The 16,989-nt window shown below is 44.5% G+C and overlaps 1 protein-coding gene across 7 annotated transcripts in view; it reads right to left on the reverse strand.

The window, feature by feature from the left end:
* Positions 1-16,989, reverse strand: part of LOC135522887 (receptor-type tyrosine-protein phosphatase mu-like) — a 313,769-nt gene that overhangs the window by 46,687 nt on the left and 250,093 nt on the right. For 3 of the 7 annotated variants that reach the window (XM_064949554.1, XM_064949552.1, XM_064949558.1), the window contains 4 exons: positions 10,547-10,704; positions 8,564-8,635; positions 7,990-8,016; positions 3,983-4,182 (listed from right to left, as the gene is read on the reverse strand). In XM_064949554.1, the coding sequence (XP_064805626.1) occupies positions 3,983-4,182; positions 7,990-8,016; positions 8,564-8,635; positions 10,547-10,704 (457 nt within the window). The remainder of the gene's footprint in view (positions 1-3,982; positions 4,183-7,989; positions 8,017-8,563; positions 8,636-10,546; positions 10,705-16,989) is intronic. The other 4 variants (XM_064949559.1, XM_064949553.1, XM_064949557.1 and 1 more) reach the window with 2 other exon arrangements.

The following is a 16,989-nucleotide window of genomic DNA, read 5'->3' on the forward strand; positions in this document are numbered from 1 at the left end:
GGCTCGAGGGAAAATACAAAATTGGGTAATACAACATTTATTTAAGACATGTTAGAGTTTGCAACATGCTTTTCTGAGCCTATTAAATCACCCAAAAGTTGGATACTAATGAAAAAAGGTCTAGCAAAATATAAAACATAATATTGTAGTACTAACATCCATAGCAGCAAACTGTGGGGGAATTACAAGTCAAATGGCTAGGAGGTAGCTTCAGGCTCCATCTATCCCCCTTGGCACTATCATACTAATCTACCATTGGCCAGGTTTTCCCACCACCCGCCAGTAACCCTCAATGTGATTGGTGGATGGTGGAAAGCCAGTAATGAATTCAAAGCCCTGCATACACCCCCCCCCGCCACACACACACACATTTTCAAAGCCTTACACAGATGATTTTCATGGAAGTAGAGCTACTGAGATGAGATCTATGGTCGACTCTCACGAGACCAAATCCAAACAAAGGTTGTTTACAAATGTGTTTACATCCCTGTAAATCAGCATTTCTCCTTTGCCAAGATAATCCATCCACCTGACAAGAGTGGCATATCAAGAAGCTGATTAAACAGCATGGTCATTACACAGGTGCACCTTGTGCTGGGGACAATAAAAGACCACTCTAAAATGTGCAGTTTCGTCACACAACGCCACAGATGTCTCAAGTTTTGAGGCAGTGTGCAGTTGACTGCAGGAATGTCCATCAGAGCTGTTGCCAGAGAATGCAATAAGCCACATCCAAAGTAGTTTTAGAGAATATGGCGTCCAAACAGCCTCACAACTGCAGACCACGTGTAACCACGCCAGCCCAGGACCTCCACATCCGGTGTCTTTACCTGCAGGATCGTTCTACCAGCCACCCGGAAAGTTAATGAAACTGTGGGTTTACACAACCAAAGAATTTCTGCACAAACTGACAGAAACCATCTCAGGGAAGCTCATCTGTGTACTCATCATCCTCACCAGGGTCTTGACCTGACTGCAGTTCGGCATCGTAACCAACTTCAGTGGGCAAATGCTCGCTCACCTTCGATGGCCACTGGCACGCTGGAGAAGTGAGCACTTCCTGGATGAATCCCGGTTTCAACTGTACCGGGCAGTTGGCAGACAGCGTGTTTGGCGTCGTGTGGGCGAGCGGTTTGCAGAAGTCAACGTTGTGAACAGAGTGCCCCATGGTGGCAGTGGGGTTATGGTATGGGCAGGTATAAGCTATGGACAATGAACAGAATTGCACTTTATCAATGGCAATTTGAATGCACAGAGATACCATGATGAGATCCTGAGGCCCATTGTCGTGCCATTTTTAAGGTAGCTGTGACCAACAGATGCATGTCTGTATTCCCAGTCATGTGAAATCTGTAGATTAGGCCCTAATGCATTCATTTACTTTGACTGATTTCCTCATATGAACTGTACCTCTTTGAAATTTTTGCATGTTGCATTTATATTTTTGTTGAGGGTAAGTATGATCAGAATCTGCCAGTCTTTCTTGTTGGTTATTTTTTGGGTGTAAGATATCATACCAAGAGAGCAAGTCTTTCATGACTTAAGAATTCAAATGGTGTCTGACTGCATTATCATCAACACAAATCAAATATGTTTTTTTCCTTTGAAGCAGAGACAGGCCTGAACTATAGGAGAATAATTTACTATGTGTCTGGGATGAATGCGGAGTTTGTTTTGTCTACAAACACTTCCATTAGACAGGACCTCTGCTCTGTACTGTAGTGTCAACTTAACGCCACTCATTTCACCACTCTTTGATTCTCATTGACCAGGGGGATTAAATCTCATCAGGCACATTTTGTTGTTGTTGTATATTGCGGTTTGTTAAATGCATGTTTTTGGACACAGACAACCAACAGCAGGTATCGTAGAGAGAATTCTAACCATTATCAGGAGGTGTAGGTTGTGAGATCGCTACATCTAGGGTTTCTGTGATACTGTGACAAAGCTACAATCTAAAAACATTCGTTTACAATCAAATCAAAAAGGGGACTTGCTTACCTCGTTTATCTTTTCCATAGATAACGTTATGGAATAACAAGAAGCATGGAATCGGGGGGAGAGATTAGAATTGATCAGTTTAGTGCTCGGCTCGTTGTGTTTAGAGAGAACATGAGAAGAGACAGTGGTAGCAGAAAACAGGAAACAAAACGGGGGGGAGGCACACACACACTACAATGATTCGCCGTCTCTAACTTGTAGCGGCATTACAAATAAAAAGGTAGAAAGCTATAGAAAAGCAGTGAAGAGAAGCACTTTCAGATGGAAGAGTGGAGACGCATCAATTATTCTGCACTCCGTATTTTTATGACTGGCAAATACTGTATCATTACACTAGAAGCCTACCTAAGCCCTACAAATCATCAATCTATATCCATAATGAATTGAGCCCTCAGGGAAGTCCCAAAGCACAGGGCCAGCCCAGGGCATGGGAGATTGAATTATTGATCTGATTCCTGTGTTGATTAATGTGTAAATAGTGGGTATAGCAAAGGAAAGTATAAGATGGGAGGGGTAATGGTGTATAGTTTATTTCAGGTAAATACCAGTGGTGGAAAAAGTACCTAATTGTACCTAAAGTAAAGATACCTTCATAGAAAATGACTTAAGTAAAAGTGAAAGTCACCCAGTAAAATACTACTTGAGTATACATCTAATTGTATTTGGTTTTAAATGTACTTAAGTATCAAAATAAATGCAATTGCTAAAATATACTTACGTATCAAAAGTAAAAGTATAAATCTTTTAAAATTCCTTATATTAAGCAAACTAGACGGCACCATTTTTTTTTTTACAGATAGCCTGAGGCACACATCATTTACAAATGTAGCATGTGTGTTTAGTGAGTCCGCCAGATCAGAGGCAGTAGGGATGACCAGGGATGTTCCCTTGATAAGTGCATGAATTGCACCATTTTCCAGTCCTGCTCAGCATTCAAAATCTAACGAGTTATTTTAGGGATCAGGGAAAATGAATGGAGTAAAAAGTACATTATTGTCATTAGGAATCTAGTGAAGTAAAAGTAGTCAAAAATATAAACAGTAAAATAAAGTACAGACACCCGCAAAAACAATTTAAGTAGTACTTTAAAGTACTTAAGTAAGTAGTTAAGTAGTACTTTAAAGTATTTTTTACACCACTGGCAAATACCCTCCGTAGAAAAGGTAGAAACTCCCTTGTAATGATTTGGAAGGGAGAGAAGTAGCTTGTGTATACAGTCTGTACACACACACACACAAACAATTGTGTTCAAGCACACACACTATGTAAGGGCGGGGAAATAAGGCACTGCTGTGACAGTCGTTAGCTTTGTTAGCTTCTGGAGAAAAGCGCTGTTCCCATATATTTCACATAAACAGACTCTAGGCAGAGCTGGCAACTCGCACTGGTCTGAGCCATTAACACAGTCTCAGCCTGGGAAATCCCCCATTAGTGGATGCGTGTGCTGTAGGATTTTTTAAGATTCAGAAGGCACTTTTTTTTTCACCAAGACGGTTGTTTAGCATTGTTAGGGAGCCAAGTGGATGCAGTCGACGGGGCAGTAAGGTCTAAGCAGTGTGGCGTCCAGTCAACAAACTGCAGGAGACCAAACACCATGTGAGAGGAATTAAAGTGGTGATAAACATTGGAACGGAAGGACACAAAACCCGGTGCATTTTTGTGTGCAATAATAGCTAGTGAGAAGTTCATTTGCAGAGATAAAAAGTGACAAAATCATCTAACAAACAATGAATCTAAACAAAAGAAAAAGAGTATGGTGCAAATAAACAAGAACGAATGCAACAACAGAAAGAAAGTTAATCAGGGACAAAGACAGACAGACTGGGAAGTGATATGGGAGGACATTAGTGGGTGCGTGTGAGGACATTATGATATGAGGGGGCATTTTGATATGTGAGGACGTTTGTGTGTGTGTGTGAGGATTTGCCATGTGATTGAGGAGGGTGGGACCCTACATTTTGCAGGCAGTTGGGGCTCTCACCTCGTACTCCTCCTTGAAGCCATAGCCCTCAGCACACTTCATCTGGGTAATGTGCTGGAGCAGGTCTGCCACGCGGATGGCCGGGTGGAGCTGACCCGTCTGGTAGGGGGGCACGTCTGCCACCTCCCTCTTCTTCTTATAGGAGTGGCTGTGGGACTGGACCAGACTGCTGGTGTCACTGGTCATGGTGTGGTTCTCATCTAGAAACCCAGAGAGGAGGGACGAGGTCACACACAAATACATATATACACTGGTCAGGACTGGAGTGCCCACAACCCCGTATAGACATGGAATAGGAAACACTCTTGACATTATAATGGATGAACACAGGGTCACAGTATAGTTATTCAATGAGAAAACATGAAATGAACAGGAGTTACTTAGAAACTATGTTGTGCTTAATTAACTAGTTATTACAGTGTTTTGAAACTTGGTGAACACAAAATGGAGCTCGTATCTTAACAGATAACATGGTGTAAAATAAATCTATTTACATTATACAATGAGGGAAAAGTGCTTTATTTCTATTGTCGCTAGAATAACCCTCACTTCTCACAGCGCTAGCTTGTGGCTAACTTCTCACAGGGCAAGCTTGTGGCTAACTTTTCACAGCGCTAACTTCTCACAGGGCAAGCTTGTGGCTAACTTTTCACAGCGCTAGCTTGTGGCTAACTTCTCACAGCGCTAACTTCTCACAGCGCTAGCTTGTGGCTAACTTCTCAATACAAACTTCCTATCCACAAAATCGAACAATGGCAAAATGAAGTTGATGATGGAATGGCGGCGGTGGATGGATGACGTGGGTGCACGATCAAATGAAGTGGGTACTCTGTTCGGTAACTATGTCTTATGGGAAACCGTAAAAAAAAATGAAAAAGTGTCAGAGGCGTGAGACACCTGTTTAAACAAAGTGGGGGTTGTGGAGTGTGGGTGGGGCGTCATATAGTCCACATATGCATGAGGCAACACTGTCCATGGGTGGAGTCAAATCCCCATGCTAGGTAATGGCTTCACAGGGGGAATGGGGGGCGTGAGATGCCCTAGCACAAGTGCATGCGTAGCAACACAAGATGGGAGAGCAGGCCCCAAGGGAAGGCAAGCGCCTTTCAATAGCATGACGCTTGCACACACACACACACACACTTCCTCACCCCAGAGAAAACAGGGCAGACTGGCAACTTACCATTAATGGGCACTTTATTAGAGGACATAACAGGTTAAATGTGAAGAAGAAAAGAAGAGAAAGGAAACAGGGTATAAGCAACAATATAACGTTTAGGCATGAGCACCTGCACAGTTTTAATTTTCTCTAGCTGTTTCTAGGCACCAACATGTTTTTGCCTTTCTGGGAGTCCAGTCCTAACCAACTATTCAGTTCAATTGGACACCTCACAGAAAGCTAGATCTGGGACGCTTTAGTTAGGGTTGTGTTAATTTGGTTGAAATCACCTAGAATTGACCATTTCAAATGTAATCAATGCTGACAAAGACATGATAAAGACATTTTGTTTTCTGAATGAATAAAATATTAATTTGACATTAGCCAAAACAGTTTAACTAGTAAAAAACTAGTCCAGATAACGTTTGAAAACCTCTCTACAAAACAAGTGGAACCACCAGCTAACCCTCTGTGGTGCTGTAAACGGTGAAAGTGAACACTGGGCCCTTGTCCAAGGAAACGTCTAGAAAATCACTAACGCCATTCTTCCTTGAGACACTGTTGTGTTCTGTATCTCTACTAGCCTAAAGTGTGTACATTATCTGGTATGTTGATATGTGTCTGTCAAATATCTACATCTGGTGTTTGTAAAGTGAATTGGGAAAGTATTCAGACCCCTTCACTTTTTGCACATTTTGTTACATTACAGCCTTATTCTAAAATTGATTAAATTGGGTTTATATCTCATCAATCTACATAATAACAAAGCAACACTTTTTTATATACATCTGAAATGTCACCTTTACATAAGTATTTAGACCCTTTACTCTACTTTGCCGAAGCACCTTTGGCAGCGATTACAGCCTAGAGTCTTCTTGGGTATGACGCTACAAGCTTGGCACACCTGTATTCGAGAAGTTTATCCCATTCTTCTATGCAGATCCTCTCAAGCTCTGTGCGGTTCGATGGGGAGCGTTGCTGCACAGCTATTTTCCGGTCTCTCCAGAGATGTTCGATCGGGTTCAAGTCCGGGCTCTGGCTGGGCCACTCAGGGACATTCAAAAACTTGTCCCGAAGCCATTCCTGCGTTGTCTTGGCTGTGTGCTTAGTGTCGTTGTCCTGATGGAAGGAGAACCTTCGCCCCAGACTGAGGTCCAGAGAGCTCTGGAGCAGGTTTTCATCAAGGATCTCTCTGTACTTGGCTCCCTTAATCTTTGCCTCGATCCTGACTAGTCTCCCAGTCCCCGCTGCTGATGCTGCCACCAACATGCTTCACCGTAGGGATGGCGCAAGGTTTTTTCCAGACGTGACTCTTGGCAGTCAGGCAAAAGAGATCAATCTTGGTTTCATCAGACCAGAGAATCTTGTTCCTCATAGTCAGAGGTGCCTTTTGGCTAACTCCAACCAGGTTGTCAAGTGCCTTTTACTGAGGAGTGGCTTCTGTTTGACCACTTCACCATAAAGGCCTGATTGGCAGAGTACTGCAGAGATGGGAGTCCTTCTGGAAGGTTCTCCCATCTCTACAGAGGAACTCTGGAGCTCTGACAGAGTGACCATCGGGTTCTTGGTCATCTTCCTGACCAAGGCCCTTTCTCCTCCGATTGCTCAGCTCGGCCGGGTGGACAGCTCTCGGAAGAGTCTTGGTGGTTCCAAACTTATTCCATTTAAGAATGATGGAGGCCACTGTGTTCTTGGGGACCTTTAAAGCTGAATAAATGTTTTGGTACGCTTCCCCAGATCTGTGTCTCGACACAATCCTGTCTCGGAGCTCTACGGACAATTCCTTCGACCTCATGGCTTGATTTTTGGTCTTATATGTGTGTGCCTTTCCAGATCATGTCCAATCAACTGAATTTTCCACAGGTGGACTCCAATCACGTTGTAGAAACATCTCAAGGATGATCAATGGAAACAGGATGCACCTGAGCTCAATTTCGAGTCTCAAAGCAAAGGGTCTGAATACTTATGTAAATAAGGTACTTTTTTTATATTATTTATAAATTAGCAACATTTTCTAAAAACCTGTTTTTGCTTTGACATTATGGGTTATTGTGTGTAGATTGATGCAGAAAAACATTTATGTAATCCATTTTAGAATAAGGCGTAAAGTAATAAAATGTGGAAAAAGTCAAGGGGTCTGAATACTTTCCAAATGCACTGTATGTTGTCTATTGTACCTGGCTGTCTATTGTACAAACCTCCTACCAAGACAAAGATATTGAAACTTTTCTCTATATGAAAGGGGTTGAAACTGACAGTTGAAGGAGTTTATTAGGGTAGGTTAAGCAGTAGTGACATTGACAAAATGACACAAATGTGTCATTCCTTAACTTTGCCCTAGAGCTCTCCAATGTTTGCTACTTTACATGTTCGTTGCTATGGCGATGGGAACTACTTTGTCTGTTTGTATGGATATTATTTTTTGGGGGGTTTGCTGTGCCACTCCCCCTCATCCAGTCCACATTGTCTGTCCATGCATATGAGAGGCCATAGACATACGTGACGTCACACGCACGACACGGAATGCGGATGGGATGGAGTGAATTAGCCAACCTCAGCTTGATTAGAAAGAAACAAAACCTTCTGGTCTGACAAAGAAAGAAAAGCAGGCAGGTATGGATGTGTGAAAGCCATTATCAGGAAACAAACCAATCCAATCCAAATCACTATCTCCATCTCTCGCTCTCTCTCTCTCTCTCTCTCTCTCTCTCGCTCTCTCTCTCGCTCTCTCTCTCTCTGCTTCCCTCAAATGCACAGCACCTAGTCTATTTTGGAGTTGTCCGTTTCAGTTGGTCTATAAGCATAAGGACTGTATTGTAGGGAAAAAAAATTAAGAATGTTTTCTCACCCAAGATAGCGGTTGGCACAAAGGGATCTGCCCACAACCCAAAACCAGTGCAGAGCAGGGTGTTAACAAAGAAGAGACAATATAGCAGTGAATAAGGTGACACACTCCCCACTCCAGGTAAGACAGCAATATTAGAGCAGAGCAGTTACAGTTTGTTATCATCAAGAGGCAAAGAAAACCTCCAATGGAAGAGCAGCATCAATAGTTCATTTTTAACATTATAAGGGGTTATAACTCAGTTAAATGTAGATCATGTCCAACATTATCCATCGAATAGAATATACATACAGATCAATTCAAATCAATCTAGCAATATGGCTCAAAATGGTTGTCCCAAATAGTATGCTGAAGTGCAACCGCTATAGAGCAATTAAAACTGCAGGCAAAAAGAGAGCATGCATCATTACATTGTTTTGGCAGGCCACCATTAGATCAAACAAAGACACAGGCACCTAGATCGGGATTGGCCATTTGTTAAAGAGGTCAAAGTTCAAGGGGTCATAAGAGGTCACCAGCAGTTTTAGACAGTAGTAGAAGCAGAAGGAGTTCAGAGTTAAAAGGTGAGGTAGTTTACCTGGGTAGTAGGAGGTGGGTACGGACGTGCTGATTGAGTTAGTCTTCATGGTGAATGTCGAGGGAGAGGCAGCTTTTAGCAAGAGAGAGAGCAGGCAGTAACACAATGGTCAAGAAACTTTAGTGGAAGAATTAATAGTATATTTCTAGACGATCTGTAGGAATCAAACAATTTGGCTTCCAGACTCAGATCTGTCTGAATAAAAGGTTGTCTCAAATAAAAACAGAATCAAGGAGGAGTGTGTGTTGAAGCCATTAGGAAAGGCTTGTAGCTTTTGCATGTCCCCTGACAGAGTCAATTTAACAAGTGGAATAATGTCAAGAAACTAAGACATTTCACTATTCACTGTTCTGGCTACGCATATGGATACAAATACGCTAATGCTTTTTAATGACTGTATTTTTGAATAAGTAACAACAACGGGCTGTGTTCATACAACATATTCAGCCAAATCAATAAAGTTCAGTCGGTTTGTTGGTAAAGCCGGCACAGTACACTGAGCGATCGTCGCTCTGTTTGTCGGTCGCCATCAGGCATTCTGACAGAAGTTGCCTACAGTGACCCTGCTGTTAGTCAAGGATATTGCGATAGACAGCGGGATAAGGTCACGGCTGAATGGCTCTGTCTTCCAATGAGAGCATGTTTATTTATTTATCCCCAATGTTTCCCAGGTCACTCCAATCTGCCCGGCGACACGTCAGCCGGCCCTGTCAGGCTGAAATGGCATTCCCCTCTTGCAATATTAAATGAGCGCCAAACGATCCAAGACTCGTTCTCGCTCCTGTCCCCTTTCTGCTTTTGACAGACAGATGAGGTGCACGTGGCGGTAAGGGGAGAGAGAAAAAATGCCTAGTGACCCTGGCACCTCTTAGCCTTCAGAGTTGAAAGACAGAAAACATCATGGTTGTAGCTTATTTACTCTCCAGTAACAGAGATATAAGGTCTAAGAAATATAGAGAATATGATTCTGGAGATCCTCATAATGAAGGGATGTCTTAATGTCATATAGTTGTGAGGGATAGGGGCATTTGTAAGCTGAGGGGGGGGGGGGGTACAAGAGGGAAATGATGATGAGAGCCGCTGGCTCAGCATGCCGAGCAATAGGGGCTGACTAATGTTTGGGCCTAGGGACCACCGTTGGTGGGGGGAATTAGGGGATTGTACCTCAGCCAGGGTCAGCTGTCCCTGGGGTGAGGAGGAAGGCCAGGGGGGTGGAAGCATGGCAGATGGGGAAGATATAGGGTGGCAGGTAGCCTAGCGGTTAAGAGTGTTGGGCCAGTAACAGACAGCTTGTTGATTCGAATCCCCAAACTGACGATGTGAAAAATCTATCGACGTGCTCTTGTGCAAGGCACTTAACCCTAATCAGTCCTGTAAATCGCTCTGGATAAGAGCATCTCCTAAATTAATCTTATTTTTTTTAAACGTTGATCTACCCCCCTCATGTGTCAACATGGGATACCCATAGAAGGAAATAAAAGGCTAGTAAGAGGTAAGAAGGGTTTGAAATAGGCACAGGATCAAAAACAAAGATTAAAGCATTGACAGCTTGGGAAAATTAAGGGAGGAAGATCTGAGACGATAAGTCCTTATTTAGATGCTGTATCGGGAAATTATAGTCGAGCTGCCTAATAAGTAAACAAAACTGAAGACATTTCTAACCTGCTTGGGTATCGAGGGTTTTGCAAGAGCCTTTCACATGACTTGATCATTGATAAAACAGAATTCGTTTAGAATTTAAAGAAATTGCTCTAATGTACCAGTGTTAATCTATGTTACCTATAGCCTTTTCACACTACTGTGCCCACCTAAACAAACAAATGTTTTTCTTTTCACATTGTCCTTTCCACTACATCCAGTGACGAATGTGACTGTGTAACCAGGCCAGCTATGTACATCTTGGTTTGGCTGGTTCAGCTCAGTGTGAAAAGCCTTCCATACTCCCCGCCGCCAACCCACAATGCCCTGGTGTTAGACACTCACTTCTCCCGTTGAGTGTGTGGCTGTGGGTGTCCATGAAGGAGATGGCCTCATCACAGTTGGTGCCCTGCTCCGTGTAGCTCTTGTCCATGGAGTTCACCATCACCGTCATCTCCTGTCGCGTGCTGCTCAGGGTCTCCTTGCGTTTCTTGGCCAGTTTCCTGGTTTCATACCAATCACAATAGAAAGAAGAAAGGGTCACAGGGGAAAACACTGAAAAGCTAGTGATACAGTAAGCAATACGCTAAATAAGTATCATAATCAAGCCTCAAATTGACATAATCTGGTTCATACCTGGCTCCAACTAAGATTTGTTTTATTTCAAATATTATTATGGATTTCACTGAGCCTGTGATTTTAACCCAGGTCTGCTGTGGTTGTTCTCTTACATCACATCAGGTCTTGCTGTGGCTCGCAATTCATGTCTCCTCATGAAGTGGAGGACAGCGGAGAAGAAATCTAGTCTGCATCCAAACAGTGCGACAAACTAGCTACCTTTCTCCTCATTCAACCCAGAGGCTACACTGTATATTTTGATAAACACAGGCCATGTTGGGCCAGATCCTGACTCTTAGGGCAGGGCGTTAGGTTGGGCCAGATCCTGACTCTTAGGGCAGGGAGTTAGGTTGGGCCAGATCCTGACTCTTAGGGCAGGGCGTTAGGTTGGGCCAGATCCTGACTCTTAGGGCAGGGCGTTAGGTTGGGCCAGATCCTGACTCTTAGGGCAGGGCGTTAGGTTGGGCCAGATCCTGACTCTTAGGGCAGGGCGACTCTTAGGGCAGGGCGTTAGGTTGGGCCAGATCCTGACTCTTAGGGCAGGGCGTTAGGTTGGGCCAGATCCTGACTCTTAGGGCAGGGTGTTAGGTTGGGCCAGATCCTGACTCTTAGGGCAGGGCGTTAGGTTGGGCCAGATCCTGACTCTTAGGGCAGGGCGTTAGGTTGGGCCAGATCCTGACTCTTAGGGGGCAGGGCGTTAGGTTGGGCCAGATCCTGACTCTTAGGGCAGGGCGTTAGGTTGGGCCATCCTGACTGATCCTGACTCTTAGGGCAGGGCGTTAGGTTATAGGGCGGGTTGGGGATCCTGAACAAGGACGCCCTTAAATACAGTACCTGCTGGCCCACTCCCTGCTAATATAGTCTCCTGAGGCCCCATGTCAGTGGCTAGGACAACAGCCTCACGCACAGACAGACAGACGATACTTTAAAGCAGATTGGATACTTCACGTCTCCCCAGTCCAGTTCAGCAATGGCTTGTCCTCCATTGCAAAGGGGGAGACTGTAGAGTAGACGTTAAATGTAGTTGTCAGAGAAAGGGGGCTGCTGTGTTTTCGGCAGGAGCAACACAGGGGCCAAGGGAGGTTAACACAAAGGGGTTGTCATCTTAGGAAACAGTGGTGTAGTTTCAGAAGGCTGAAGCCCGTGTGATAGAGAGTGGGGCAGATCCATAGAAATACATATGGCATCAGCCACTAGTATTCTATACTCTAAATACACTCATTGGAGAGAACTGCAAGCAGGCCAATGAGAGGCAGATAACCAATAAGAATGTCTGCTTTCCAATGGACTAACCCTTTCCTCTTAAACTGAAAGCTTGCATTGAGTTCATAGCACTTAATTAAGACAAACTTTCAAAGTAAAAACATTGGGTTTACAAATGGGATCCATCTTCCACTTAGCTCTTTTTCCTCTACAAGCTTAATCAGGCCAAATCGTAGCATTTCAGAGCTCTCCTCACTAATGTTGCTTTTCCTCAGCGCTCCAGCTGTACGGCTCGACAAAGAGCGTGTGTGTGAACGGTGCCTTTGCAAGCGCCCAGCTGGCAGTAACAGAGAGACCTTGGTGAAGCCTTCATTAGGGGCCAGCCACTCCCCACAAGCGCCCATCAGTCCCCCTCTGTGTCGTGATCACTGTGCTTTTATGGGGGGCTGAGAAAGTGGTGTATGCCCCGTTTGCAAGCCAAGGCTGTCAGTGAGGGGTGCCAGACATTTTGCCAGCCCTGAGATGGCGCTGTGATACCGGGGTCTACGAGGCTGGCATAGGACCCTGCATTCTCTGGCGAGAGCCAACTTTCCACCAAAACACTGTAGCGATGCCAACCCTGTCCTGGCTATTCCTCACTAACGACTCCTGAGTGAAAACAGCCCAGTCTCCTTACACCCCAGCCTCCTTACCAACCATCAGCAGCAAATAGCAAAAATCTAAATGGGACACTGCCCAGGCAACATGTACCTGAGAATTTCTCATTTCCAGGTGGGTAGTAAATGCTTCCGAATCCCATCCAAAGTGTCATATTCTTCAGGCTCCATTTGCAGTGACCAATGTCCATTTGAATGCAGCCAGATGCATTAGAATTCCATCTGACTGCTCTTCTTGTTCACTTTCTCCCATTCCTCCCGAGGGGTGGGGGGGATAGGAGTTGGCCTTCTCTAATGGAGCCCCCCCCCCAGCGTTAAGTGGTCTAAAACGGGGCCCGACCCCATCTTGCAGTCAGAGCATTAAACATAAATGAATGAAAGTCATATCACCCACTCTCTCTCTCTCTCTCTCTCTCTCTCTCTCTCTCTCTCTCTCTCTCTCTCTCTCTCTCTCTCTCTCTCTCTCTCTCGCTCTCTCTCTCTCTCGCTCGCTCTCTCTCTCTCTCGCTCTCTCTCTCTCTCTCTCTCGCTCTGCCGCCCACCCGTCTCTTTAGACACTCAAGGTCAGTCGATCCAGCATTTATACGAATGGAAGAAAAGAGAAACTATATTTTGCTCTTTCACCCTAATTCGCCGGAGGGGTTTTACCGATGCACACAGTGAATGAGTAATGCAAGTGGATCTTCTCCAACTGTCAGGTTGAGCTAAAGTTCTGAGAAATATCCACAGGCAGGTCCATTTTTAATTTGTAGATGAACTCGAATCCTTTGGTATCTAAAGTTCTAGAACTCTTGCTCTTGCCCCCACATGTGCTGTATCCACCTTGGAGATGATGCCACCTTCCCTATATAACCAAGCATCCTCCCTGCTTCCCTATATAACCTAGCATAATACCTGCTTCCCTATATAACCTAGCATCCTCCCTGCTTCCCTATATAACCTAGCATAATACCTGCTTCCCTATATAACCTAGCATCCTCCCTGCTTCCCTATATAACCTAGCATAATACCTGCTTCCCTATATAACCTAGCATCCTCCCTGCTTCCCTATATAACCTAGCATCCTCCCTGCTTCCCTATATAACCTAGCATCCTCCCTGCTTCCCTATATAACCTAGCATAATCCCTGCTTCCCTATATAACCTAGCATAATCCCTGCTTCCCTATATAACCTAGCATAATCCCCTATATAACCCTGCTTCCCTATATAACCTAGCATCCTCCCTGCTTCCCTATATAACCTAGCATCCTCCATGCTTCCCTATATAACCTAGCATCCTCCCTGCTTCCCTATATAACCTAGCATCCTCCATGCTTCCCTATATAACCTAGCATCCTCCCTGCTTCCCTATATAACCTAGCATCCTCCCTGCTTCCCTATATAACCTAGCATCCTCCCTGCTTCCCTATATAGCATCCTCCTCTGCTTCCCTATATAACCTAGCATCCTCCCTGCTTCCCTATATAACCTAGCATCCTCCCTGCTTCCCTATATAACCTAGCATAATCCCTGCTTCCCTATATAACCTAGCATAATCCCTGCTTCCCTATATAACCTAGCATCCTCCCTGCTTCCCTATATAACCTAGCATCCTCCCTGCTTCCCTATATAACCTAGCATCCTCCCTGCTTCCCTATATAACCTAGCATCCTCCCTGCTTCCCTATATAACCTAGCATCCTCCCTGCTTCCCTATATAACCTAACATCCTCCATGCTTCCCTATATAACCTAGCGTCCTCCCTGCTTCCCTATATAACCTAGCATCCTCCCTGCTTCTCTATATAACCTAGCGTTCTCCCTACTTCCCTATATAACCTAGCGTTCTCCCTGCTTCCCTATATAACCTAGCGTCCTCCCTGCTTCCCTATATAACCTAGCATTCTCCCTGCTTCCCTATATAACCTAGCGTTCTCCCTGCTTCCCTATATAACCTAGCGTCCTGCTCCCTGCTTCCCTATATAACCTAGCATCCTCCCTGCTTCCCTATATAACCTAGCGCTTCCTATATAACCCTCCCTGCTTCCCTATATAACCTAGCGTCCTCCCTGCTTCCCTATATAACCTAGCGTCCTCCCTGCTTCCCTATATAACCTAGCGTCCTCCCTGCTTCCCTATATAACCTAGCATCCTCCCTGCTTCCCTATATAACCTAGCGTCCTCCCTGCTTCCCTATATAACCTAGCGTCCTCCCTGCTTCCCTATATAACCTAGTCCTCCCGCTTCCTATCCCTGCTTCCCTATATAACCTCCTCCCTGCTTCCCTATATAACCTAGCGTCCTCCCTGCTTCCTATATAACCTAGCGTCCTCCCTGCTTCCCTATAACCTAGCGTCCTCTCTGTTTCCTTATATAACCTAGCGTTCTCCCTGCTTCCCTATATAACCTAGCATCCTCCCTGCTTCCCTATATAACCTAGCGCTCTCCCTGCTTCCCTATATAACCTAGCGCTCTCCCTGCTTCCCTATATAACCTAGCGCTCTCCCTGCTTCCCTATATAACCTAGCGCTCTCCCTGCTTCCTTATATAACCTAGCGCTCTCCCTGCTTCCCCATATAACCTAGCGCTCTCCCTGCTTCCCCATATAACCTAGCGCTCTCCCTGCTTCCCCATATAACCTAGCGCTCTGCTCTCCCTGCTCCAGGCTGTACTCCACAGCATTTCTCCAGCTGGCTTTCATCAGACTGGGGAGAGCGGTCATCTGAACAGGCCGAGGCGGGATGACACAAACCTTGTCTACAGGTGAAGACTACATGACCAGCACTGTACATGGTGGAGATTTTCAACTCAACGTCTCAGAGTGTAAGTGCTAAACAAAAATATAAACGCAACATGTAAAAAGTGTTGGACCTGAAATAAAGAAACACAGAAATGTTTCATACTCACAAAAAGCTTATTGCTCAGATTTTGTGAAAAAACATGTGTTTACATCCCTGTTAATGAGCATTTCTCCTTTGCCAAGATAATCCATCCACTGAACACGTGTGGCATGTCAAGAAGCTGGTTAAACAGCCCCTTCCTTTTTTTTAAGATCTGTGATCAACATGTGAAATCCATACATTAGGGCCTAATGAATGTTTTCAAATTGCTTGATTTCTTCATATGAACTGTAACTTTGAAATTGTTGCATGTTGCGTTTAAATTTTTGTTCAGTGTAATTAAGGCTATTTTCATAGTGTGTTTGAACAAATCTCCCAGGCCCTAGTGATTGGGCTTTCTCTTTGAGAGCTAATTCAGCAGAGATCAGATTTATTAACTCTGCTACAGTAGTGAGAAGTCTTAGCATCCAATTCATTGTAATAATTTCAAGAGATTTATTAGAAAATTAAGCAGACATAGATAAATCCCACAATATCCAATTGGATGCAAATAGACTCAGCGGATAAGCCAATATTGGGTCTGTTTGGTGTCTTAAACGAGCAGGTATTTCAAGTGAATGCAAATTTATATCTGCAATTAATATAATCTGATTTACTACAAGGGGATTTCAGACAGTAATACCACTCTGAAGAAGGGTGCAATATAACTAACTGTGGGAGCTTAAATCTTAGACACTGTAGTGCTTTGCAAACACCCGCTTTGGAATTTACTGCCTCTTGTCATTTAAATCTGCATTCCTCTCAATTGCGAGGCGAGCCTGGGAGGCAGAGATTTGTCACTGAGTGGTCGCGCTCTCCTCTTTCCCTCTTTGCACTTAAGGAACAAATTAAAGTGTCTGGGAAGAGCCTTTTGAAATTACAGAAGGAGATGGTTATCGCAGAAACTCTATTGAGCCAATTTAGTGAATTCATGTTGCCGAGCGGGAGACAAGTCATACCCGGTTTCTTTTAAATTGGAGGCAAAACTCCAGCACAAACGCGTCATGGATCACCGGCTAGATGTGAGATAAGAAGGGTCTCAGACAAAGAAAAACAATAACACAAAGGAGAGAAAACAATGGAAAATGTGTGAAGGGAAGGACAATACTGGATTATTATATGGCCCATGTTCTTTGCCGTGGCAGAAAGGATTCTTAGAATTTGGTGAGGCGGAATGTGATTTTCTCAAGGTGGTTAACAGCTTGAGTGTTCAGTTCACTTAATGGTGTTCTACCTGCCTGATGGGGGATGCGTGGCGGGGTATAATTGTCTTTCCCTCTGCCTTTACTGTGGTAAACACAGCCGCTCAGCGCGGAGACGGCATGTGATCTCTAAAAAGCCGGAGAGAATGACGAGTGGCTAATGGACAGCTATGAGTTAATGAAGCTCTCCCGCCACAGTCGCCGAATCAATCTGCTTGGATTCGATTTCGCAGCCGGCTCGCTCCGTATGGC

This window comes from Oncorhynchus masou, chromosome 30, assembly GCF_036934945.1.
Source record: "Oncorhynchus masou masou isolate Uvic2021 chromosome 30, UVic_Omas_1.1, whole genome shotgun sequence".
NCBI classification, from domain to species: Eukaryota; Metazoa; Chordata; class Actinopteri; order Salmoniformes; family Salmonidae; genus Oncorhynchus; species Oncorhynchus masou.